Source organism: Agelaius tricolor, unplaced genomic scaffold, assembly GCF_023055355.1.
Source record: "Agelaius tricolor isolate 1412-34295 unplaced genomic scaffold, bAgeTri1.0.p SCAF_16, whole genome shotgun sequence".
Classification (NCBI taxonomy): Eukaryota; Metazoa; Chordata; class Aves; order Passeriformes; family Icteridae; genus Agelaius; species Agelaius tricolor.
In genome coordinates, this window is record NW_027269276.1 from 12271954 (window position 1) to 12298508 (window position 26555).

At 52.1% G+C, this 26555-nt stretch overlaps 1 protein-coding gene across 1 annotated transcript; it reads right to left on the bottom strand.

The window, feature by feature from the left end:
- Window positions 1-3853: 3853 nt before the first annotated feature.
- ONECUT1 (one cut homeobox 1) lies at window positions 3854-26555 on the bottom strand. Its single transcript, XM_071441564.1, has 2 exons — window positions 25070-26555; window positions 3854-11896 (listed from the first exon to the last, which is right to left on the bottom strand). Exons 1-2 carry the CDS (start codon window positions 26148-26150, stop codon window positions 11604-11606), a joined length of 1374 nt encoding a protein of 457 aa, XP_071297665.1. The 5' UTR covers window positions 26151-26555; the 3' UTR covers window positions 3854-11603.

The following is a 26555-nucleotide window of genomic DNA, read 5'->3' on the forward strand; positions in this document are numbered from 1 at the left end:
GTGTTCAGAGAATGCCGGCATCAACACATCATAATGAGTAACTAATGATGTCTGTGGCCTAACGAGGTGATTAAAGCAGTATCCTTTGATCTATGTCACTGACTTGATTTAATGCCAGCCTGAGATTGAATCTCCCTGCACCACTGGGGAGATTCAAGTAATTTGAGTAATTCACTCGGCCTGTCCCTGCATCGCCAGGGCTGTTTGTGATGAACACAGTCACTGCTGTGGCTCAGTCACCCCGGGCAGCACACACTGCCAGGGAGGAGGCCACTGCTCCTGCCTGCTGCCAGCCCCTTGCAGGAGCCTCACACAACCCCCTGCCATGGCCACGGGTCTTCTTCACAGTGCTCTCACTCCACTGGCAGGCTTTGGAAGCATCCTCCACCAAGCAAAGCTCAAGCAAGATGCTCTGCTACCCTTCACCCAAGCACACCATGCAGGAGTTCCACTGTGCTGAAACACAGGGCACAGGGCTTGGTGCCAGGCACGTGCTGAGCATCCCGTTCAAGCCCCTGTGCTTGTCCAGCAGGACAAAAGCTCAGGTACCTGTTCTCTGGGACAGCAAACACTGTGCCAAGAGCCCAGACCCCAGAGGCACAAAACCTTTGACCAGGTTCACAACGTGGTGTGGCCTGGCTGCCAGCCCATAGCCTGTTCCCAACAGTGAAACTCCTGCTCACCCTTCCCAGGGCAGGGGATTGCTAACCCTGTCACACACAGCACAGCAGCTCTTCAAGCAGCCCCTCCTGCCTGTGCAGGCAGACCTTGGCTGAGCAGGGTTGCCCTGGGGAGACAGCTGTAAAGTGTGGGGTTGTATTTTCTTCATGAGGCTGCCAGAACAAAAGCATGGCCACCTTCAGCCAGGCCAAGGGTTCATTTCTGTGATATGGGGACAGCTGGGTGCCCAGGACAGAGCACACAGGCTGGGTTGGCATTCCTTGGTACTCCCTCTGCTGCCAACCACTTCCAGCTGATATTCTGGGCAGTGTGTGGTTTATGTATTAGCAGCCACTGTGGGTTCATCTCCACTAGGTGCTGATACTTTGCATTGCAGTACTTCTTGCTAATGAAGCCAATAACAGGGATTAATTTTCCCTCCCAATCATCTTTAACCTTAAGTGATAATTAGTACTGAAATCATAGCTGAGACTCAAATTCTGGGCACCTCCCTTGGGCAGGAAATTGCTTTGCTTGATGAATAGACCCTTTTTTACAAAGGGCTTTTTCCTGTACATAAATAACTGTGCTGGCTCCTAGATGCACGGGTGTGATACTGCCATCTCCATCCAAACAGGGATTGTCACCAGGGAGAATAATGTCCCCCCTGCCCTGGCACAGGGGCTGGGCACTGTGCAGCCTCCTCTCCCCCAGCAGTGCCCTAAAAGGAAGAAAACTGCTCAGGATTTGTGCAGGTCCTGTCCCAGTCTTCAGCAGCCCCAGCACCACCACCCTCCACCCCTGCTGGCCCCCCATCCCTGCTGCAGAGCCAGGCCCAGCTGCAGGCCCCAGCAGCAGCAGCACATCCCTCCAGCTCTGTCCCCTGCCTCATTACCCACCTCCCCTCCACGGCCCTGCTGGAGGCTTTTAGCATTTATTGGTAATTTATAACATTGACAGCAGCACTGCCTCATCACACACAGGGCACCTGAGCCATGGCCCAGAGCTTCCTCCCCCACACACATAAACACAAAACCCTAAAGAGCTCAAACCTGAACACAAAGCAGCCCATTCCCCCCCACAAATACACCAGCTCTCCCCTTACCAGGCACAGCTCCTCTGGCTGGGCAGGAGGGTCCAGCTCAGGCAGCCTTTATTGCCCTGGGTTAGCCACACAACCAGGCTGCAGCTGTTCACCACCCCTGCTGCCCCAGCTGCCGCCAAGGTGGGTGAAGGCAAGGTCCAGCTGCTGCTGCTGCCACCCCCCTGAAAGAGTCTGGGTGCAACAGAGGCAAGAGCAACCCCTCTCCCTGTCCTGGGTTTGCACTGCTCCGCTCCCCTTGCCTTCTGCCCGTGCTCAGAAAATAAAACTTGTGAAGCTCATTTGGGTGTTTGTGTTGTGGGCTTCTGTGAAAAGCCCAGCTTGCTCCCCTGAGCATGCTGGCATAAGTGGTGCACACACCAGAGTTAAATATAGCTCCTACATAAAGTTCTAACTTGATGAAGTAACTGGGAAGCTGTGCAGGCTCCTGGGCACCCCAGCTGGCCCTGCCTGTGACTGGCCTGTCCCTACAATGTGGGCTGGGGGCCAGGGGTGCCCCAGGATATGGGGTGGGTGCACCCCAGGGACACGCTCCTGGGCAGAGATTGGTGACCAAAGTGACTCATGTGAGAAGGAAACAAGGGACAGGAGGTGTGGAGAGAGGTCACAGCAAGGGGACCTGCTGTGGCTGTGACAGGCTCTGCCCACATGCTGCCCATTGCTGTCCCTGGCCCATGGGATGAGAACCTGGAAACATTCCCCATGTCTGCCTGATGTGCTTCAACCCTTGTGGCATCTCTGGATTTTTTTTTTTTTTTTTTTTTTTTGGAAAAAGCATTTTCTGTGTCCCCTTCTCTGCCAAGTGAGGGTGAGCACAGCTGGAGCCCTCACCTTGCACTGTGGCCCTGGCCAGCACCATCCCATGGAGACAGTGACCGAGCCAGCTGGGTTATCCCAGTATGAGCTGCAGATGAACAAATCCCAGAGGCACTCCTGCTGGCTTGGAGGACATTTCTGGCCTCCTATATCCCCTTTGCCTTTGTGCTTGCCCTGGACAGGGATTCCTGGTGATGCTTTGGTTTCTGACCTGCTCTTGGGATGCCAAGCCCAGGGGAGGCCTCTGAAGGGATGCGCTCAGTGCCTCTCAGCTTAGCAGTAAAAAGAAATTTTTACATCAGGGCACAGGCTGCAGGCATTCCAGAGATAAAATATTGTCAGCAGAGCCCAGGCCATCCATCAGAATAAATGTAGCTGATGCCATGATTTATGGGACAACGATGAAGGTTTAATCCTCCTCTCAGCAGTGCAACCTGATTTGCCACAAAACCCTGTTAAATTTTGTGGCACACGCTTCATCACTTCATTAGGAGATAGAGAGAAAATGGTTCAATGCATTCCTGAATCTTTTATGGCTGGGACTCTCCTCCCACCACTCCCGAGTGATGGGTAATCTTTCTGATCAGATCCCCAGGAAAAGACCCCGTGGGATTACAGAGAGCGAAGGCATTAACAACAGTGACAGGAAAGGAATACAATATCCCTTTAAACAATTAAATATTGATCCTGCAGGCCTGGGGTGGACTCCATCACACAAAGGAAACACCTCTGTGAATTAGTTTGGTGACATCCATACCCTTAGATGATATAAAGGAAACCAAGATTATTTGCTTCACTTATTTTTCTTAATGTTTTTCCCCCTCAATTAGAGAAATGCATCTGGTATGAGCCTCACTCGCCTCTCAGAGACTTGGCACTCATCCTTCCAGAGCCCACCATGACGGGATGGGATGGGATGGGATGGGATGGGATGGGATGGGATGGGATGGGATGGGATGGGGTGGGATGGGATGGGATGGCATGGGGTGGGATGTAATGGGATGGGGTGGGATGTAATGGGATGGGGAGTGCCTGCTGGGGGCAGGGGCTGCACAGCTGTGTGGATGGAGGGAAGAAGACAGTGCAGGGAAGCCTTAGGTGCCCTTCCATGTGCCCTCCCCTCTCCCCCCAGCCCGGGGATGTCCCTCCCCGGCCCCACCGAAGCTGCCCCTCCCAGGGGAGACCTGGGGCTGCCCCTGGGGCTCCCCTGCTCCCCTCGGCTCAGCCCGGTGCCTGTGGCTGCACACGGAGAAACAAAAGAAGGCAAGAAATGTCTAAATTTAAAGTGCTGGAAAATCCAACCTTTTATTTACTACATTTTTGTGACTACATAAACGCTGAAACATTGTAACGCTGAAACATTGTAACACTGAAAAGCATGATGACATCATCACTTGCTTTTTTCTTTTTTTTTTTACTTTTTCTCTTTTTTTTTGTTTCTTTTTTTTTTTTTTTTTTTTGCTTAGCAAACACAGCAGATGATATTGCACGGCATAAAGTGAGAACAGTAGCAAAGCTTAAAAAAAGTAACTTAAGGAAATCTTAACGCAGTACAGGAGATACTCATACCCAACCCAGGGCAATGCCTAGCGCACTGCACTTGTCATCGCTACACACAAAAATACAGAAGAAGCGCTTGACTAAGAGAGAGAGTGAGGAAATATCAGCAATCAACCGTAATTAGGTACAATAATCACTTAGTCTGAAATGCAGATGCAACGCATAAACTACTGCTGCTTCCTAATGGGCGAACTAAAGATGGCAGCAAAGGGCTTTAGCAAAATCTTCGCTTCGTATTCGTTATTTTTCTTTTTTTTTTTTTTTTAATTTCCTTTTTTCTTTTTTCTTTTTTTTTTCCCGTTTTTTTTTTTGGTTTTTTTTTTTTTTTTTTTGGTTTTGTTCCGTTGCTCTGGAAGAATTCCCGCTTGCTCTGGGAAGGTTTCCTAGCCCTGCGGAGCTGGGACCGGTGATTGTCTCAGGCGCCCTCTCTGCGGCGGGGGCCGGGCGGGGCGGGCGGGGGTCCCCGGGCAAGGCAAGGCACAGGCAGGGCTGTACCCCGCGTTCCCCGCCGCAGAGCTAACGCGGCCCCACGCTGAGGGTGCGGGGAGTGCAGTGGATGCAGAACATTCCGTGAAAAACCAAACTAGCGGGACGGGGCAGGAAAGCGCGGCTGCCCGAGCACGGCGCGTCCAGTGCTCGTGGCTCATGCTGATTCACAGACTGTAATGCTGCGCCTCCCCCTCCCCGTGAAGCACAATCATTGCACAGCATTAGCTCCTGTATTAAAAGCAGACACTGAGCTAATGCCTGCCAACAGATCATTTAATGATCCTTCATTTCAGAGCATCTTTATTGCCCCATTTCAACACTTGAAGTATAAAAATGTACCTAGAAAGTGTAACTTCCACCAAAAGCTCAGACCCTGCCCTCGTCCTTCCCTCCCTCAAGCCCTTCACTATCCCCTCAGAGGAAAACGAGCTACACCTGGGGCTCAGTTACTGCACGGGACAGGAAATATTTACAGCCAGCACAAACCGTGTCCGTACACAACGTTTACTTGAACCAGAATCTAGTCTTTATGCAAAATAAACCACAAGTGAGTGGCATCCTATTCTCTGTGCCATGATGCCATCATCAGCTTTGCAGAAGTATCATTGTCATTACCCTTCCTTTATTTTTTGGTTTTCAACTCTGAGCTGCCTTGTCCTCCCTGGAGCTGTGGGGCTGCTGGGGCAGCTCTGTTCCCTGTGCACTCCCTCACAGCTGGGGCAACCCCTGGGCCTGGCAGAAGCTGCAGCTTCCCTGGGGACCCAGCTGTGCCCCAGGGACCCCATCCCACCCCATTGCAGCCCTGCCTGGGGACCAGGTGGCCTGGGGTGGCCCTGAGCCCCCCAGAGCATCCCCATCCCATTCCTGCAGCCCTGCCTGGGGACCAGGTGGCCTGGGGTGGCCTGGGGTGGCCCTGAGCCCCCCAGAGCCTCCCCATCCCATTCCTGCAGCCCTGCCTGGGGACCAGGTGGCCTGGGGTGGCCCGAGGTGGCCTGGGGTGGCCCTGAGCCCCCCAGAGCATCCCCATCCCATTCCTGCAGCCCTGCCTGGGGACCAGGTGGCCTGGGGTGGCCCGAGGTGGCCCTGAGCCCGCGCTGTCGCGGCGCCCGCCGCAAAGGCCTTTCCATGAGCAAGGTTTCCAGATTCAAGTCAGCTTTTCTCCCGAGGCCCAAGGTTTCCAGATTCAAGTCAGCTTTTCTCCCGAGGCCCGCGCCCGCTTCTTGCTTGCGCTACCCGTGCGAATGGCGAAGGAAAATAAAAACTCAGCAAAATCTCTCACAAATGCCAGTGCTTTTTAAACATTAAACGACTTTTAAATTCTTTGGATGTGCGGGTCTCACCCACAAAGCAATCTTTCTAGAAAAAGACAAATAAATTAAAGAAAAAACACGCTAATAATGCCTTTCTGCTTTCTAAGTGACAAAAGTACTACCTTGAAACACTCATTTTGGCATGTACAAGTTGGGGGGAAGGGAGGCCTGGGGGGTAACCTGGCAGTGTTTGTAACACGGGTGGAAGTGCATGCCAAGACAAGGCTGAAGATACACCCTGCAGTCAAGAGAAGCACTCTCCTTCAGTTCATCTCAGCATCAAGAATGAAAAGATTGTAACATAAAGCTTTGGCCATTTTTGAATCTACTATATACAATTTTTTTTTTAAACTACATAGTCATAAATTAAAGCAGTGATTAAATAAGCGTATACAAAATGTAATTAAATTAAAAGTCACAGCACATTATAGAGAAAAAATAGGAACCATTTATCACAGCAGAGAATATTTTTTTTACCCTGTGAAAAGAACACCGACTAGCAAACACAAAGCATCCTAGCTGAAACAAAAGTAATTGAAGCCATGTTTCCCTTTCTTGCATTCATTGCAAACAGCAATCTTTACCCACTTTGAAACATTCCCAGGAATAAGATCTTCCTTGAGTATAACAGAGAAGTTCTGCCAAAAAAAAGGAAAAAAGAAGAAACCCAAACCCAAACCAAACAATATAAAAGGAATATACAAACAAAACAACCCCTACAAAATAAATAAGAATTATAAAGCTTTTTTTTCAGTAACCTTAACAATTATCAAACTAGTAAGTTCTGCCTTATCACATAGACTCTCTATACAACATAACCCTAAAGATTTATTACTATGAGGTATTTGGAGGAATTGGTAAAAGCGATGCACGGCCTGTCTGGGCTCAGGGACTCAAGCTGCTTTGGGGGAAAGGAGAGGGAACCTTTGGTTTGTCAGCAAGAAAGTGGAAAAAAACATTTTCCTTTGGTATCAAAGAAAGTTTCATTGCATGGTTGCACGGCAAAAAGCACCACGGTGAAGAATTATTCCTTTTTTTCATTAGTGGCCTTTCTAACAGGCTGAGGTATTCAAAGAGTATAAGGTGAGAGATAAAGAGGTCAACAGCGGTTTAACACTTTGGTTCAAGCAAGGCACTCGTCCTATGAGTTTACAAAGTTTGCAACATGTTTGCCAAGAGCTTTATTATTATTATTATTATTATTATCCTTATCATCGTCAGTAGTAGCAGTTGTAGCAAGAGAAGTATTCATAAGGTTATTAGCATTACCACTAAGAATGAAGACAAGGTTACACACTGAGTGAAGGTGAGGAAGGGGGTCAGGGGATGGGGGTAAGAAGGAGGATGAGTTCCCTTTCCAGACCAAGGCCGTGCATGAAAAATCTTTGGTATTCTTTGGTATCATCAATGTGATTAAAATCACCAATGGAAATCGAGTGAGGTAGCGTCTTTGGTTCACACTATAAATAGTAGATCTTTACACACTTTTTTTTTCTTTTTTTTTTTTCTTTTTTTTTTTAACACGTGGAAGTAGCTATTCCTTACCTTTTGCTTCTTTGTCTTTAGCAAATAGTTACCAAATGTATTGTAAAGCTAACCACACCACAATAATAAACCAGGAGGCTAAGCAAAGTCTCAAAATTAGCCCCTGGGCCTTTGAATGCACCCAAACGCAGTGAGATAGAAAAGGGTAAGTGCTTTCTCTTTGTTTGCTAAATGCATAGTTTTCATCCCTATGTACAAAGGAGGAGGAAGAGGAGGAGGATAGGAGGAAGAGTAGTAGAAAGAAGGAACGTTTTTTGGGGTAAAAATGTCCTGTTTACAACTCAGGTGAGGAGAGGTGTCCTAAGACTCTTTGGTATAAGCTCAGCAGTGTTTGTGAGCCCTCTGGGCAGCAGCAGCCCCGGGGCAGTGCCCACCACCACCGGCCTCTTCCTGACGTCCCAGGAGAAGCACAGTGCCCAGGGCAGCCCTGGGGCTGCTCTCATGCCAGGCCACCCTGGCTGCCTGGGAATTTGCTCCTGGCCTGGCGGGTGCAGGAGCAACTTCCCGAGCAGAAGCTCCGTGTCCGGCTGGCTCTGGTGGGGTTTGCTTTACCTGAGTAAGGAGAGGAGGCTGCAGCCCTGGAGAGCACACAGGGCTGAAGGAGCACTGTGGGGCAGGCTGAAGGAGGACTTTTTTTTTTTTTTTAAGTTTGTTTTGTTTTTTTCCTAGAAATCTAATGATGCCATTTACAATGGGGATGGATGAGGACAGTTCACCTCTTGGCCAGCCTCCCCCTGTGGGTCACTGCGGTCATGTTTGGATGCAGCCTGTTTGCTGAATGCATGTTCCTAATGCCCTCCTGCCCTTGGAGTCACCTTTGACTGAAGCCCCATCTCCTGATGCTCCCAGACTGTTTTGGGTTCTGCTCCCTCTCCTATTCCTTCCTGGCAGAGTTTTAGATCCTCTTGTCGAATTTGAAACTAATTTCCATTTTGTCAGGAATGAAATGAGCTGAAAGACTAACACTAACAGGCAGAGACAGGTTTCCTGGGTAATGTTAAATGCAGCATCAGAGGAAACTCCCCTTCAAGGATGCCCTGTTGGGTGATGGCACCAGTCAGAGCAAGGGAGCACCAGGTAACCTGTCCATGCTTCAGTCGGTGTGGCTGGGCAGTCTGCTCAGAGGTAACACAGCTTTCCAGCTACACTGAGCAGTTCCAGAGTTATTTGCTTCGTGTTTTGAAGGAAATTGTAGGAAATTGTGTTCTTTGCCTATTCAGAGTGTGAGGCGCATATTGCTCATGGGAAGAGTGGTTTGTTCCTAATGGCTTAGAGAAAACCAAAAGGTTTATATCTACTTAAACAGACATGTAAAAAACCCAAAACACTTAAAATCTACAACTTGTGCATTAGTTTTAGTGTGTGTGGACATGTGTGTGCACGTGTATACATACATACATACACCCCATCAAAATGTGTGTGCATGTACATATACACATCCTGTTTAGGGGCTTGCATGTGTGTATATCAGAGATCCTGAAATTGCATATTGGGTGCAAATTTAATGCTGGTATGAAAGTTCTCTTTGGTTTCAGCAAGTAGTCTATAAAGACAATACAATGGAAATACTAAAAATGCGGCAATGTACTTTGAATTTCCCTGCATTTTTAAATTCTCAAGTTTTAAATAAATAAGGCTTTATTCTTTAAACTATAGGTACGTCACAAAGCAGTGTTTTGCTGGAAAAAACTAAACCTTTAGTTATCACTGTCCTTTACTAACCTTACACTAATGAGACTGCATTCATAAGGTACTTTCTATGTGAGCTTATCAATGTTTCCATGTCAATTATGTCTCCATGGGGATGGAACACTTCAAAAGAAAGCTTGCTAAAATTTAAGGTAAGCTAGACACTCAAAAAAGTCCAGATTAGGTGCCATTTTCATAGATAATTGCCTTGTCAGCCTTAAAGTGGATTTAACATACTGAAATACGGAGAAATATTCAGTGCCAAAAATATTTGGTTTATTTAACTTTATTTTAATAAAGAGATATTTCACCTGTACTCTAAACACTGGGTGGAAATAAACTGTATACCCTGAACCTTGACTAGACCCTGTCCTCTTGGGAAACAACTGGTGCTACAAAAGTTGCTCTACTTTGGTGTCACTGGTATTTTGAGTGGGCTTCATCCCCCAAACCAGTATCTGCTACTGTTTATAGTGTTTGGATTCTAGTTTACCTTGAATTTTCCTTTGTCTTTTTTTTTTTTTCCTTAAAAACAAAAAGGTTGGAAGTTAGATTACCTATTTCTAGTCCTTGCATTGGGCCTATACCTGCATATTTGCTTATTTTGGAATTTAATATACCTAGCATAATTGCTACAATAATTTGAAATACCAGTTAGAAATCTAACAGGCACATGTATGATTTTTAAAGTCTACTTTCCCCTTACATTAAAATTTAATATGCAGATATTTCACGCTTTTCTCTTTAATTTTATCAGAGTAGGAACGGGATGATTTCTCTCCTATGGGTCTGTTAGCAACAGAGCGTTTAAAGCTTTTCAGCGACAAACTTCAAACTATTTCATGCATTATCCTGACTAAGAGATGAGCAAGAAAGAATGCACGGGCCAAAAGCTCAGCCTGCCACACATAGATACAAAGCCACAAAACACCGGGCTGTATCTCGGTGTCACGGGAATTTTGCTCTTGCCTTCAGAGAGATCACAATTCCTGCTTCCAAAAGCACTCCTGGAGCTCCCCTTGGAGCTCCTCCCGCATTAACTGATGTTGTGCCACTGCTTCCAGTAGGAAAGGACCACGAGCCGTCAAAGCTGTTACTATTCCTTTGCCTGGTAAAGTCGATAGGTAAAAAAAAGCTCACTAATGTCAATGAGTATTGATCAGACGCTGAGCCCTGTGGTTTTGCATCCCTCAGTCCCTTTCATTTTTGCATGCTGAGTGCCTCAGGTCTCCTGTTCGCAGGCTAGATGGCAGAGCTGAGCCACGCTGGAGCACAGCTGCACCGGGCTCCAGCCGGGACAGCGCCCGGGGACGGTGCCACACGCAGAGTGTCACACGCAGAGTGTCACACGCAGAGTGTCACACGCACGGTGTCACACGCAGAGTGTCACACCCACGGTGCCACACGCGGCTCCCTCTCGTGCTCCCGTTGGAGTCAGTGAGGAAAGGGCTCACTGAGTTCAATGGAAGCAGCATCCCGCTCTCGGTTCCTGTGATCTCCTCGGGTGACATTCTTTCTTGCCAATCACAGAAAGAAACGATAATGTGGTTTTACTAATTGCAAATAACAGTCTTGATTACAAGTTTTATGTGTTATACAGTTAGATTAGTTTATACCTATAACTCTACATAGTATTTGTGTAAAAATAGCTTTGGAATATTAAAATCATTGCAATAAAATACCTGCAATACAATTATTAAATGTGTTCTTTGGTAGCTAGTCGATTTTTTTATGGATGGAATAGTTTTCCTTTTTTAAATCTGAACATTCCTTAACAAACAAAGAGAATGCACTGGTTTAGGTACCATTCAAAATTTCTTTGCCTAGTTTGAACTTGTTTCGAGGCATTGCACCAGCCAAGTTCAAACTGTGAAACAGCAAAAATCACACTACCGTTCCAAGGAATTCAGACGACTCCACGCTCTGGGGGCTGTGCCCTGGCACAGCCCTCTCTGGAGACCAGCCCTAAGTCCCTACCCACTGGGTGCACGCAGGACGGACACACTGACACCTCCATGGCAACTGCTGTGGCCGTGAAGAGCTGTATCCAAAGAGATGTCTGCTCAATGACAGGAAATCACTATGCTCCAAACCACTACACAGCCAAGTATGGTGAAGATGATAATGGGCAAAGGTGTGAGACCAGTGGTCTGTTCCTCTTCTCTTTGCTTTCCGTTCCGTTCCCTCCATTTTGCTTCCTTCTTCCTCTCTGTTTTTTTTTGCAAGTCGTCATCCTACTAAAGTGTGTGTCTTAGAACAAAGTCATAATGCAGGTGAAATAAGTCTTTGGTTTCTTTGGACTTATAAATATTTTTTTTTCAAATAGTTTTAAGTATAAACCTGCTATTTTGAGGTCCTGGTCTGTCTTTATTTTATTTATTTATTTATTTTTTAAAGCTTTTCCACCGAGGTTTCAGTTCGTGGTTATTCCTTCATGCTTTGGTACAAGTGCTTGATGAAGAAGATGAGTTGCCTGAATTGGAGCTGCCCTCGTCTTGCCACTTATCCAGACTCCTCCTCCGTGCATTCATGAAAAAGTTGCTGACGGTGCTCAGCTCCAACCCGAGCTGCTGGGAAATGGTGATTTGTAATTCTTTGGACGGACGCTTATTTTCCTTGAATATTGCATGTAGAGTTCGACGCTGGACGTCGGTGAAGACCAGCCGAGGCTTTTTGGGTGTATTCCCTCTATCCTTGCCGTGCTCCTGTTCTTTCCTCTTGCACGCTGCAAGAAAGGGGAGCACAGTTAGAGGGGGCTGCCAGAGGAGTGGGTGGTAGCACAGTGCAGGGCAAATTAGGAAAAAAGGACTGTTCGTGTCAGCTTCTGAATTTGGACAGGATGTGGGACATTTACATCTCTAACTCATTATAAACTATTACAAGTATAAGGAATAAAAGTTAAAAATACCTTTGTTGTTGTCTGTTAAAACTCAGCAAATGCTTATACTAAGAACTTACATTTTGATACTACCCATTAGTGTTGAAAATTTAGCCATTTAATATCTTTAGGAGGTGGAGTGTAATTTGAGGGAACGCTAAAGTTAACCTTGGTCATACTTTCCACAATTATTAGCTGCTTTCAATCTATTTCTGTAGCTTTTTGTTGACTGAGAATTAATGAACTATGAGGAAGCAGTGTACTACTACAATCTTACAGGCCAAATGTATTCTGAACAAAATAAAACATGTTTTGTCATGAAAAACAATGGTATAGAAATCTTCTTTATAGAATTGCTCCTCATTTCATCTATCATCCCTTCTTTCCCTATCAGAATGTTATTTTGCTCTACATTAATAAAGGGTACTTGCAATTTGAAATCTGCCTCCCAGAGCATCTTCCAGGCAGGATCTGATGGGATGTGAAGGAGACTCCCAGATCCCTCTGTCAGCCTTCGACTGTCTGCCATCTCATCTTAGCATTTTGCTAGGATAAAAGCTTCCTTGGGAGGCCAGATTCGATTCCTCTGTCTCACTTTCCAAATGCTCTGAAGCTGTTTCCCTTCATTCTCTAACAATGTCCTTTAATTCTGATTGAGAGATGTGTTTCTGAAGGCAATATGAATGTTCTTTCTCTGGATCTGTCTAGTCCCGGCTCCTGTGGAGATCAGTACTGACTACATGAAGAATTTTGTGCAGTATCTCTACTTACACCATGATTATTGGAATGAAAACAACAAATTACTTTGCAAAGGTCCTTTCTACAGCTGGTACTACTACCAAGAGCTGGTCCTGGCATGAGGGTTTCAATGATCATGGGAGGTATGAAAACAGTCATCCACCTTTTGTACCTGAGAAATGGGAACTGCACAGATCAGGAGCCAGGAGCTGTGAAGGCTCCTTGTGCTGGCCCAGGCACGGACCAAGACACTGGTGGCTCAGTCCCCTCTGAGGAGAGGCTTTTGAAAAGGTCCCTAACAGTATAAATTCCAGCCACATACTCTTTCCTGAGAAATCACACATCAATCAAATAGACTGGGCTGCCAAGCTCATGTCTCCTACAAGTATTTTTATCTGAAAACCTTTGCAGAACACTTTGAAGTTACATCCTGACCTCTAAAACACCGTGGAGCTTCTGGGCTAAAAACCAGGTTTCCTGATGCTCATGAGCCCCTACTGAAGCCAAACTGCTGAATTCACTGTGGGGATTGGTTCCTGCTGAAATAATCTACATCCCCACTGGAGGGTGACATGGGCAAACCAAGGGTTGAAGATGCTTTTGCAAGAATAGTCTGTTATTTACTGCCACATATTCAGAATGAGGATACTAACAGCATCTCAGTCTTTTATATATGTCTGACCATTTGATAATCAGAAATTCCTGGGAGCTCAGCTTTACAACAGCCTCATCCTCCAGCTCTGACTGCCCCTGCTAACAGGCTCAGGCAGAAAAGAAGACAAACCAGATGCAGACAACATTTGCTGTGCTTCATTTCTGCTCATGCTGCTTTACACCTCCCTTTTTCAAAGGCTACACAAATTCCATCTTCTGCTAGATACTCCATCCAGATCATAATTTGTCACAAAATCCTAATGGCACAGCTAGCGTGATCCAAGTCAGTGCTGTGCAATGCTTCAGTGTGAATCATCACATCACAAATGACAGCCACAGCAGTAGGTGCAGAGCCAGCTCAATTAGTGATGGGAGCCTCTGGGGCTTCAATCACAAGCTGCTACATGAGCTTTCTGAAATAGCAGGGAATAACAAAAAAACAACCATCTATTGGGAAACTAGCTTGCATGACGCATTTTCTTCCTGAACTTGTGCTCATTTCCTGAAATGTAGTACTCCTGAACAATTATTTCCATGGACAGTGTCCCAAGAGTTACAACATACCTTGTTCCTCAACTTTAATTGTATCAAAAGCCTCTTAATTAAAGCTAGTGATATCACAGAGGTAAGAAAATAGCTCATTACTAGGGAGAAAAAAATAAAACCTATCCAGTCTATGATATAAATAAGCCTATTTTACTTTTTTTGCAAATATTTTCAGCTTTACTTCCATTAACATTTGCCAGAGGCAGATTGAGGGCAAAAATTTCCCAATGCACTCAATTGTTCCAAGAGCCCTTGCACTGCCAGGCTCAGGTTGTGAGCAGCAGGAGTGGATACCACCTCTCATCTTCTGCCTTGTCCAGGCTCAGGAATATTAATAGCACTTAAAAATAAATAATAGTGATAATGAAAAACTGTAATAGGGTTTCCTTGCGATCGTTTTCCCTGCACTGGAGCCAATCAATTTTAATAATAAATTGTAGCTTCCAGCTTGCCAGAGAACAAATGCACACCACGGGATAAAATCTGTTCCAACAGGAGAGTAGATGCAGAGCAGGCACAGAGATTGGCCTGGCAAGGTGGGGCTGCCAGGCTCTCTGACAGCAGCCTGAGCCACGTCATGCCCAGGCAGAGCAGCACACCCTAGTGCCAGGGCTTCCCCTAATGCCCACTGAGGTCAGAGATGTCAACTGAAATGGTTTTTTTGGAAAAACACCAGAGCCTGTCTTCACAGCGATTTATCACACACTCCATCTCTCTTTTATCTTACACAGCAGAAGATAATAACAGTAATTTGCACTGATGTCCTTCTTGTGCCCCTGCCCTTGAGCAGTGTGAGAGGACCCTCTCCCAGAGCACAGACACTGGATGTAGGTGCTTTGCAGGGTGCTGTGCTCCCTGGAGGGGTGCACCTCCCCCAGCACACACCTGCGGGCACCCAGCCCTCACTGCCTGCTGCAGGAGCCCTGCTCTTTGTCTCCAGGGTGCCCCAGCTGAGCGATGCTCCATGTGATGGCTTCTGAAAAAGCCTTTAAGAAAATCTTGTTAAGAAAAAAGAAAAGCAGAGGATAAAGGAAGAGTCACCCTGACTCTGGCAACACGCGTGCAGATATGACAATGTAATATTATCAGTGCCAGAAGGAGCCTTATAAATCCAGTCCTGAACTCTGGCCTCTCCCAGTCACTTCCATCTTCCTCTGCCCTGAGCAACAGATATTTTTGACACTTGCAATTCTCCTGACACAACCCATCAATCTATTTTTGCCTCCCTTTGTTCCTTCTAAGTCACCCGAGGGATTTGGTCAGGCAAGCTTGCCAGGCCCTGTAAGGTCTGTGCATGCCAGGGAGGCCCAGGTGTCTGGGCATGGAGCAGAAATGGGCCCCCAGCTCTGCAGCTCCACTGCCTGCTGACACTGCCCCAGCTGGGTGCAGCACAGTGGGATCAGTTCTGCCCTGTCAGGAGTGTGAACAGGACCCTGTCCCTGATGAAAATGCACTAATTGCATCTTTAGGTCGAGACAGTGAAGAGGATGTTTTGCCTATCTGTGATACAGCTTTATTCAGTCAGAGTAAAAGTCAAGATTATAGTAAGCTCAGGTGTTAACCCTGATGCTTGATCTAATGTTTCATCCCTAGAGGATGGATTTCTTTTTAAAATTGAAGGAAAAAACCCTGATTACTCTACATCAATTTTCAGGAGCACTTGGTGTGCACACATGTGCCTAGCTGTTTCTGGCAAACTCCAGTTTTCCTTTCTAAAAAACAGAAACAAAGAATAAAACTGGTGATGCTCTCAATAAACCTAATTTCCCATGGGTTCTGGCTTGGTTTGTGAACAAAATAAAATATCACCACAAGTTCCGCTGGTTGCTTTTCTGGAAGACAGTCACTGAAGCAGAGGGAACAACAATGGAGAATTTTACTTGGGCAAGTCCTGCCCCAAGCCCTGTGGCTACTTTTGGTGTCAGGGGGCAACTCTCCCTGAGAGAGGCATTGCTCAGCTGCTGGCCCACTGTGGTGCCAGCACAGAGCAAGCTCTGACAGGGCATGGAGGGGTGCAGACACCAAGGCAGATGGTGGATTTGGGGTCTCAGGCCCAGAGAGCTGTGCCCTCACAGGCACAGCCAGGCCACAAGCCACTATTACTTGATGGCCACCAAGTATGAGATTATGTCCTTTACCCCTCCTCCTGCAAAAGCCTTTTGGTTACCCCAACCTCATATGTACAGGACTGTCTTAAAGACATAAAAAGCCCTTTCAGAAGTCTCTCTTTACATGTATTTTCTAATCTCTGCTGTGTCAGGTCTAGAAAGCTCATCTACAGTCTGAACTGCATCCACCCAGGAATCCCTTTCCAAATCATCTTCTTCTAGTTTTGAAACATCACACAGTATCCAATAGCATGTGTGGAGAGTGAAAATTTCACTGGTATTGACTGGAGAATATCCTGAAGGATATTCTTCTGTAGGAGGCTCTAAATTCTGGTGGAGAAAGCAGCAGTTTTTCTGCTTCCACAGGAGACTGAAACTGCTGGAGGACTTTGGCCATCACAGATAGTTCTAATCACACTGGCTACAACAGCTCAGTGGAAACAGGTAGCCAAAAGCTTATGGTAAATTCATGGTGCCAATAACACACAATAAAGTGTGATAAGTTACATCCTTATCACGTGAATAACACCTCTGGGGCTTGCAGGGACACACACGAAATTATCAAATTTGTTTTCATATGCCCCCAATTATCAAAAACTTCATATTTGGGGGCATATGAAAACAAAATAAAAGGGCATAGGAGACACAGGCTACCTGAGGGTTAGATGTGCCCACATGAACTAAACCCAAGCAAATCTGTTAGACCTGAATAATAACCACAACTGCTGGGTGACATTCACTCTGATACATCAGAGTTTAGTGGTCCCCTGCACTGCCCCAGGTTCCTCAGAGGCTTGGGAGAGCATTCCCTTCAGCTCCAGCCCACTGTGGGGTAAGGCCCTGCACAGCTTTTCAGGGATGAAAGCCTACCTGGGTGACACAGGTTATTCCCCAAAGCTTTGTCTTTTTAACTGAAAAGAGCATGGTCTTCTCTGAAATGTCTGAGCCCAACACTAAATGATTTCTTTTTAATCCGGGCATTATTCAGCATTTGGCACTTGTTTCTGTAGTGATTTGCATTTATGCTTATTCAGGGTGTTGGTGTTTCCATATGCCCAGAGATCTTTTGATCTGTGTCCCATTTCTCTGCCATCAAATCCAGGGAATAGTCTTTTGTTGTTTCATAGCATCAAAAGAGATGAAAATACCTTTGTGTATGGGAAGCTCACAGGATGACATCACCCCACCAACATACAGATCCCAGCTGAGCCAGAACGGTAAACATCTCACTCCTGGGCACTGTATTAAAATGAGTGACCTTAATTTGCTGCCCCTAGAATAATGAAGTGAATCTGACTGAGGAGTGCTGACTCAGCAGTTGGGGATTCAGGGGTTTACACAAACTCGGTGTTGATGGATCTGTAACCACTTCAGCAAACTGACATCACCGTTACACAATGTGTTGCTAAGTGGATCAATCAGGGGAAAGCACCTGATTTCCCTGCGATATCATTTAAAGCAAATGTTAAAATTCTTTAGCTAGCTCTTTAGTTAACCATATTACTGTGACAAATATTTCTTAGCGTAGCATAAGTAATTAGAATTTAATCACTTAAACTGCATCTTAATTACCCCAAATGAATTGAAAGGACATTTAATAGCAAAGATTAAATTGCCTTAATGAACGATTTTTGCGACTACATCAATATTTTAACCGCGTCAGCCGGGCCCGGCCCCCGCCCCGCGCCGCAGCGGCACCGCCGGGCCCCGGCCGCGGGGGGGCGCCCGCTCCCCGCCACGGGAGCGCCGCGGGAGGAGCGCAGGGCAAGCGGGGCTCGGCACCGCATCCCGTATCCCGCATCCCGCGGCACCGCAACCGGCCGCACCGCATCCCGCATCCCGCATCCCACCGTATCCCACCACACCGCGGAGCTCCGCGCCACATCCCGCCGCGCGACACCACACAGCACCGCATCGCATCACATCCCACCGCACCGCATCACACCGTATCCCACCGTGCGGAGCTCCGCACCGCATCCCACTGCGCCGCATCACATCCCACCGCGCCGCGGAGCTCCGCGCCGCATCCCACGGCACCGCATCACATCCCACGGCACCCCGTGGCGGGGACTGTACCACATCCCACCGCACCGCACCGCGGAGGCCGCGCCGCATCCCATCACAACCCACCGCATGGCCCGCACCGCATCCCGCGGCACGGCATCACACCCCACTGCACCGCATCACGTCCCTCCGCACCGCGTCCCACTGCACCGCACCGCGGGGGCCACACCGCACCGCGGGTTCCGTCCCTAAGGCATCACAGCACGCCGTGGGCTCCTCACCCGCGCTACCGCTCCGTACCGCACCGCGGCACGGCATCCCGCTGGCGAGAGCCAGCCGCTCCGTTCCGCTGCACTCCGCATAGCGCAGGCTGGAAAACGCCGCCCGCTCGTGCCGTGCCGTGCCGTGCTCTGCTCTGCTCCGCTTATGCGCCGCGCCCCGCCTACGCGGGCCGGCCCACCCGGGCCGGGCAGCACCGCCCGCTGCGCACCTGGCCGTGCCCCTTCACACCCTCCTCATCTCCCGCCCCGGCAGCCCCGCCCCGCGGGACAGACCCCGCTGCGGAGCCGCACCCGGCCCGCTGGCCCCGGCTCCGAGCTGTGGGAGCGAATCCCCTCCCCGGGCCTCCGAGGCGCTCGGGTGCTGACTCCGGCGCATTCCGCCCCCTCCCACATCCCCAGGCGGAGACTTTGCTACAGCAGCCGAAAATTGAGTTTCTGAGCGCTGGAAACGACGCAAAAGCTTCACTGCAACATTGAGTATGGCCTGGTTCACTGAAAAGGTCATTTCTCTGGTTCCGCTCCTAAGGACCGGCCTGCCGGCTGCCGCTCCCCCGGCTCCAATTTTTAAGTTCTCCGTCAATTCCAATATATTCAAAATAACGAGATATGTTTCAAATAAAGAAGAAATGAGTCAGTGATGGCATAAAGAAGTTCCTCCGGTTGGGGAGGACAGTAAGGAAGCCTTTTGGCAACCTGCCTGTGCGGGGGATAAACGGGGGCAATGGGGCTGCGGGCAACTCTCCCGCCTGTGGCTCAGTTCGTATCGACGGGTTTCTAATGCATGTGACAACGAGTGCAGAATTCTGCACCCTAAAAACATCCAAAACCCGAGCCCGGGCTCATTTCAGTGGCTTTCTGCACCCAAGTGTTAAGGAAGAGCCCCCCGTGCCATCCGATTCACGGCTTTCCTCTATGGGAAGCAGCGGCATTTCTAGCTCCACCAGCCGGCGCCGCGCTCTGCGCCCCGCGGTGCTGCCCGCAGCCCTGCGGAACAGCAGCCGGCCATCGAGCTTTAATTCCGTTTGGGCTGCACGGAAAATGCCACCACTGAGGCTTTCTATCGCCCTAAAATAAGGGGGGGGGGGAATGAAAACTACTGTTCCGTTAATAAATAGTTCCTACAAATTAATCTTTCAGCGTCATAAAACTGACTTCTTCTTAAGCAAAACGGCTCAAGTCAGCTGCCTTTCCAAAGAGAGTCTGTCAGCATGGGTCACTTCTCTGTCCGTGTATGATTAATCCAGGTAGATTTGTGTCTGAAACGCGAATCTACATTTATCGATTTGATCATGGAAGCGCCCGACACGCGGCCATGCTGGGTCCCGGTCGGTCCTCAGGAAAAACTCCCCTCGATGCCTGTAGTCGTCAGGTGAGATTCACCAGCACCTCAGCAACAGCTCCTACGCTTCAGTCACCTTAGAACTCCCGGAGTTCTCGTCCCTCGTGTGGAGTTTATGCGGACCCTTCGGCTACACGGGCAGGTGGGGGCTGCCTGAGGCAGAGCCGGAGCGGTGGTTTAATGCCTGTACAGGCAAAGCCAGGCACCGAAGCGTACCTGGCCTATGGATTTCCATATGATTTTGTCTCAATCTGATTATCACATTCCTTCCTGGCTATGTAGAAGGCAGATCGCACACGCCAGAACCCAGCTGCGCACCGGCAGGAGCCCGGGCTCCCTACCGGTGTCACCTGCGGCGGGCACAGTCCTGGTGCCACACACCTCTCCTCTCCTCCTGGGGCATCCCGGCCCCCCTGGCTGAGTTACCGTGCTGAGGGAAGCTCGCTTCCCCTCTGGCCACGCAGTTCGAAGGCACTCATGCCCAAAACAGGCGCCCTCGGGGCTCTGCCCTGCCGGGAGCCGAGCCGCCCCCGCCGCGGGCAGCCCGTGCGCTCGGCCCGGCGCTCGCCGCAGCACCGCGGCACTAATTGCCGGCTGCAGCTACGTATAATCGATGCGATGCTGCTCCCCATCGGGGCCGGCAGCCGTGGGGAGGCTCAGCAAGCACCTGCGCCCGAGCGGCCTCGTCCATGAACCGGGAGGGGGCCGGCCCGGGAGCGGGGCTCGCCCGGGCGGAGGCGGAGCTGGGGCCGGGCCCTGCCGGCGGTCGCTGTTCGTGGTGCTGAAGTCCAGCGGGGCCTCACTCGTCCCGCGCGGGGCCAGCCCGGTGGCGGCGGGGGCCCTCCGCTCGCAGCGCTCCCCGGAGCCGCCGCCGCTGCCCGGTGCGGGTGGGTGCCGGGGCCGGCGGGGCCGCTCCCGCCCGCTGGCGGTCAGTAGATGGCGCAGAGCCCCCGGGAACCGAGGGGCGATCAGCGAGGGCTGCGGACGGACCCACCGGTCGGGGCGGGCACCGCGCCCGCAGCCCGGCTGTGTGACCCGGGGCGGTCCCGGCGGCGCCCACGGGCGGGAGCCGCCCTGTTTCGAGGCTGTCTGATTCAAACGGCAGCGAGGGTGGGAGCGGGCACGGCCCCTGGGTGCCGCCCCGCCACGCGGCGGTAATTAAAACAAACAAACAGCAGGCGAACGCACGCACGAACAAACAGCGGGGCCGAGCCGCGCTGAGGGGCGGGGGCTCTGCCAGGACGGGCGCGGGGCGGGCCCGGCCCGGTGCGGAGGAACGCGGCTCGCCCGGCCCCGCTCCTCCTCCCGCTGGGCAAACATTAACGAAGGGCAAACGCGGCTGTAAATCAATCCCGCCGAAGGACACGGCCGGCAAACAAGTGCGCCCCAGCGCTGCCCCGGCTGTGCACCGGGCACGACTGCTCCGGGTGCTCTCCCACCCTCCGCTGCCTCCGGGCCCCCTGCCTCGGCCCAAGCCCGCACCGGCAGCAGCGGAGCGGCCGCTGTCCCGGCCCGAGGTGCGCCGAGCCAGGCCCGGGCCGTCCCCGTCCGGGCGGCCCGCAGGGTCGGGAGGGGCAGGGCCTCTCCCCCGGGCCCGCTCCGCGCTCGGAGTGTCACCGGTGAAGGCCCCGGTCGATGCCCCCCGCCTCCCTGATGCAAACGCCTTTATGCAAAGTGCCCGCAGGGTAAATATTAAACAGCCCCTAATGAGGCCACCGGGGCCGGGGCGGCCCAGACCTTCCCGGTGCGCTCGGGGGCGGCGGCGGGCGAGAGGTGCAAACGGCGTCATTAGATTTCATATTTAATGTGGAAAACGCTCTGATTACTCCATCGATTTCTTTACAGTTAATTTGGCGAGAATTTCTCGCCGGCTTCCCAAGGCTTCAGCTTAGCCGGGATTCACACTGGGAGGGAGAAAGGATAAGAGGAGTGGAGGAAAAGAGGTGCAGCTATGAAAAATAGCAGTCAGGTCGCGGGCAAACATGGAGCAGCTTTGGAGGGACGGGTCTGTCCCCTCCTGAGAGCCGCGGGCGAGCACGGGTTCCCCAGGGCGCCTCTCGCTGCTGACGCGCTCGGGGAGCCCCCACGGGGGAACCTTCGGGACGGGCCCGCTCAGAGGGCGCCCATCGGCGAAGGACCCACTCCGACAGTAGGTTCTAAGGAACCTCGGGCTCGCTTACACTCCTCCGGCGCCTTCACAGAATTTGTCTCTGCCGCGTTTTCCCCGGCGCTACCCTTCCTCCCGAGCGGCGGGCCCGAGCGAGGCCGGCGGGCAGTCGCAGTTCCAACAATGAATGGCTCGAAGCAGATTATTTTTTCCTGAACAAGCCAAAGTCGGGGTTTTTTCTTCCTTTATCCTCTCCTGTTTCCTCTTTCTCACACACACGGAAAAAAAATCCAACAAACTGAAATGAATTCAGCCTTAAATCCCAGCAGGCTGCAGAAGGGATGTACTTTTTCTTTTAATTGTATTTATTTTTTCGGCGTCCCTTCACAGCCCTTCCAAATGTCAATGAAGGCGAGGGAGAGGGAGGGAAGACTAACAGAGAGACAGTCAAATAGATAAATATTCAGTGATAGAGAGGAGAGAGAGAGTGGGACAGACAAAGGAAAAAAGAACAGAGAAGAGAAAGGAGATGGGATGAATAAGATGGAGGCTGGAAGAGGTCAGCTTTGCAATTAGCAGTTCTGCTTACATTTCAAGAGACAGCCCAGGAAGTGTCAAGACCTCAATCCTGCTTCCATGTAACTACCAATTTTTCTTCTATTTGTCGGAGCTTCTGTAATCTGGGAGGTAGGAATCCCCCAGGGACGGCTGGAAGGGGCAAATACTCAAGATAAAGTGCAAGGCGAGACCGCGAGGCCTAAAATAAGCAGGCTGCATCCCCCTCACTGCCTCCCGGTTGTTGTCTGCAGGAAATCAGAAAGGGAAGAAATGAAGGCGGCTCTGGGTATTTATCTACCTGATAATTCTCTAAACGCCCGGGAGTGAGTTATAATTTGGACGTGAAATTTAATTTGCGTCGGCCGCAGTAATTTATGTTATTTTGAATTGATGTTCATACATCAATATCAATCGGGGCAGATTTTTACCACTTAGTAAGATCATCACACATTTAAAACCTGCACAAAATAAAATCGATACTTTATGCATTTACAGCCGGTCGCCGGCAGCGCGGCGCGGAGGGGCGCGGAAGGGCGCGCAGGCTGCGCGGGGCGGGGCGGGGGCCCCGGGACCGCCCCACTGACAGGGACGCAGCTCTATGCAAATGCCCACGTGCTGCCGGCGCCCGGGTGGGCAGCGCCCGGCGAGGCCCGGAGCCCCCGGTACGCGGGGAGAGCTCTGCGGGCCCGGCCCGGAGCCCCCGGTACGTGGGGAGAGCTTTGCGGGCCCGGAGCCCCCGGTACGCGGGGAGAGCTCTGCGGGCCCGGCCCGGCCGGGAGGGACGCGCGGACACCCCGGTGCGGGCGGTACATCCCGACCCCCCCCCGCTGCCAGCCCCTCTCGGCCCCGGGGAGGCTGTTTCTGTAAGGTGCCAGCTTTGGGGTTTCATCGGAAAGGGAAGGCGGAATAATGAGGCTTTGTCTCTCTAACGGGATTACCGGGATCCGTTTATGAGAGGGCAGCGCTGAGGTGGCTGGAAGAAGGGGCGGTCTGGGGGCAGCAGCGAACAATGGGACCCTCCGGACCCGGCAGCTGGGCAGAGCACGGCCGCCTCCTTCCTTCCCTGCCTCCCTCCCGGCCTGCAGCAGCCGGGGCTGGCAGAGCTCCCCGGCCGGCAGCGCCAGGGAAGGGATGCCAGCAGGCTCCGAATCGAGGGGTTGTTTCCAGTATCGATCTATGCAAATGAGCGGAGATTCAGGTCGACCAAATTGTCGTAAAAACACGCTCCAAATCGAAGAAAGTTCGCCTTAGCAATCGTTACGGGGATATTGGAAACACAAACTCCATCCTCCTCTTCTGGGTAGCACCAGCAAGACGAGGGTTTTTCGCTGGTGGGGTGGCTGCTGAGAAAGGGAAGGCGGAAAGGGCAATTTCTGAGAGCTCAGACCTTTGAAACCGACTCCGCAGGAGTGGAAGCCAAAGAGAGCAACGTCCTCCCACCGGCGGGCACCTAAGGGCCAGCTACAGCGGGGAGGGAGGCCCTGCCCCGGACCCTTCCTAGCTCAGCTTCAGGTTTCTGGAACAAGGTGGTTGACTGAAAACAGGCACGGAGCACGGTGGTGGCCCAGCCGCGTCCCTGCACACTCGGGGAACGCTCGCAAGCTCTCACCGTCTCGGTAGTCGAAAGCGCAAGACCCGTTGTGCTTTTGAAAGGAGAAAGATTTGGCCCTTCCCTTATTTTTGTCCGTGAAACGGATCAGTGACCCTGGCTCCAACTCGGATTGACTGTCTTGCGTTCTCCAGGGACAAATTAATGGAGACCTATCACTTAATTAACAAACCCTCACTCGCGGTGTAGTAAAGCCGGGCTCTGCACCCGGAGCGCAGACGGGAGGGTTTGGGGAGGCGGCAGAGCACAGGTCCGGACCGGGACGGCCATCTCTGAGCAGACAATACGGGACCCGCTCGGGAGCACCCCGGGCAGCGAGCACCGGCAGCGGGGCGAGCCTGCGGGGCAGCGGAGCCGCGACACGGCCGGCTTGTGTCACGCAGAGACATCCACGCGAAACTAAAAGTGCGCGGCCTAATGATAACTACAACCAGTTAAAAAGATTTAGAAAATGAAATCAAACGATTTTAGCCACCAGCATTTCTCAGGCACCGCTCACCCGCCGGGCTCGGCTCATTCGAACCAAACGCCTGTCCCAGCTCACCCAGCCCCAGCGGGACGCGGGCCCCGAGCCCCGCCGCGACCTGAGCCCACCGCCCCCCACACAAAGCAGAGGCACCGACTCCTCTCGGCGGCGCATTACCGGGGCTCCCCCGTACCCCGTCCGTGGGCCCGGTTCAACCGCCAGTTCAAGCATTTCCGCCTCGCCCTCCGCGCTCCGGGCAGCGCTGCCGCCGGCCGGAGCGGCTTTCGGCGGCGTCCCGTTACCGGGCGCGCTGGGCGTCCTCCTGCCCGCGACAGGCGAGCCTGGCCCGGGGAACGGGGAGAGCCGGGGCGCCGCACTGCGCTGCCCGAGCCCCGAGCCCCGGCTCGGCTTTGTCTGAGCGCGGCGCGGAGGAGCCGGACGGTGCCGGTGCACTGAGCAGGGAGAGGGAGAGGGGAAGGGAGAGAAATGGAGTGGCGGGGCGGGGGATCGGTGCTGCTCTTCAGGGACGGGCAGGGACCGGGGCGGCCTGCCCAGGCCCGAGGCCCCGCTCTGCCGCTGCCGTGCCCCGAACACCCCGCAGCGGGCTCACCTGCAAGCCGCAGAGCAGACATCCGCTGAAACTCCGGCTCCTGGAGCCACTTCCACATTCTGCGGAAGGTCTCCCGGCCGGATTTGAGCTTGCTCCAGGGCTTGGGGTTCCTCAGCAGGTCTGAGAGCGTCCCTTGAGAGCGGCACAGCACCCTCTGGGCGAAGATAGCCTGGGGGATGCTGTACCGCTTGAGCTCGGTGGTGATCCTCTGAGCTACTTCTTTGGTATTGATTTCTTCCATTTGCCCTGAATTACTTCCACTGTTGACCTGCGAACCAGTTACAGAAGGGTTTTGCTCCCTGGCAGAGCCCAGGATCTGCCCGTGGCTCTGGGCATTCAGGTGGGCATGGGGGTGGTGTGGGATCCCGTTGATAGGCACCATGCCAGCGGAGGTGGGGGTGAGGTGTTGGTCGCCATGCCTGGCTAACATGGCAGGGTGGTGGGCTTCAAATCCGTTTGGGGTGAGCATTTTCTCAGCGGGCATGGTGGCACTGGGATGAGCGTAGTGGGGCAGCCCTTGCTGGGAGTTGTGGATGCTCCCCAGGCCCGATCCAGACAACGGAGAGAGGCTCTGCCCCATGCCGGTAACATCCTTGTGGTAGGGGGTGTAGAGATTGTTCATAGACGCCAGACCCCTCTCGTCCCGCATGAGCGTGAAGCTGCCGCTCACGTTGCCCGGTATCCGCTGGTGGGGATGGTGATGGTGGTGATGGTGGTGGTGGTGGTGAGGGAACTTGTCCGAGACCGTCGAGATGGGAGGTAGAGGCTGCAGAGGGGTTAACGTGGTGTAGGTGCTGCTCATGCTCATGCCGGGGGGTGTCTCGCAGGCCATGGTCATGGTGGGGTGCAGGGGGCCGGTCAGGGCGTGCTCGGGCGGCCGGTGGTGGTGGTGGTAGTCGCCGCCGTCGAGGATGGACGCCATGCCCATGGAGCGCGGGTGGGCCGGCAGGTGGCTGCCGCGGTGGGCCACCGCGCTCCGGTGGTGGGGGCTGCCGCTCATCAGGTCGGCGGCGGCGGGCACCGGCTCATGGCTCACCCCGTGCAGATCGCCGATGTTCTCCATCGCCAGCTGCGCGTTCATCGTCGGCCGTGCGGGCGGCGGGACCGCACATCTATCTGGTGGGCGGCGGGGCGTCCCGGAGCTCTTGGCGGCGGCCGGTTGCTCCCGCGGGCCGGCGGCGGCGGGCGAGCGCTGCGGGCTGGTGGTGGCGGTGCTGCTGCTGCTGTTGCTGCCGGGGCTGCTGGCTTTCCCGGTTTCGGTTGGTTCGGTTTTTTTTTTTTTTTTTCTTTTTAATTTTTATTTCGTGGCAATGTATTTATTTGTTTTTTCCCGCTGCTGGCTGGCGCCGCCGGGCCGTTCCTAGGGCCGCCGCTCCCTCAGGCCGGGCCCCGCAGCCGCGGCCGCGGCGGGTGTGTGGCCGCGTCCCTCGCCATCCCCAGCCATGGCTCTGTCTCTGTCTCTGCCCCGCGCTCCGGCTCCGCTCCG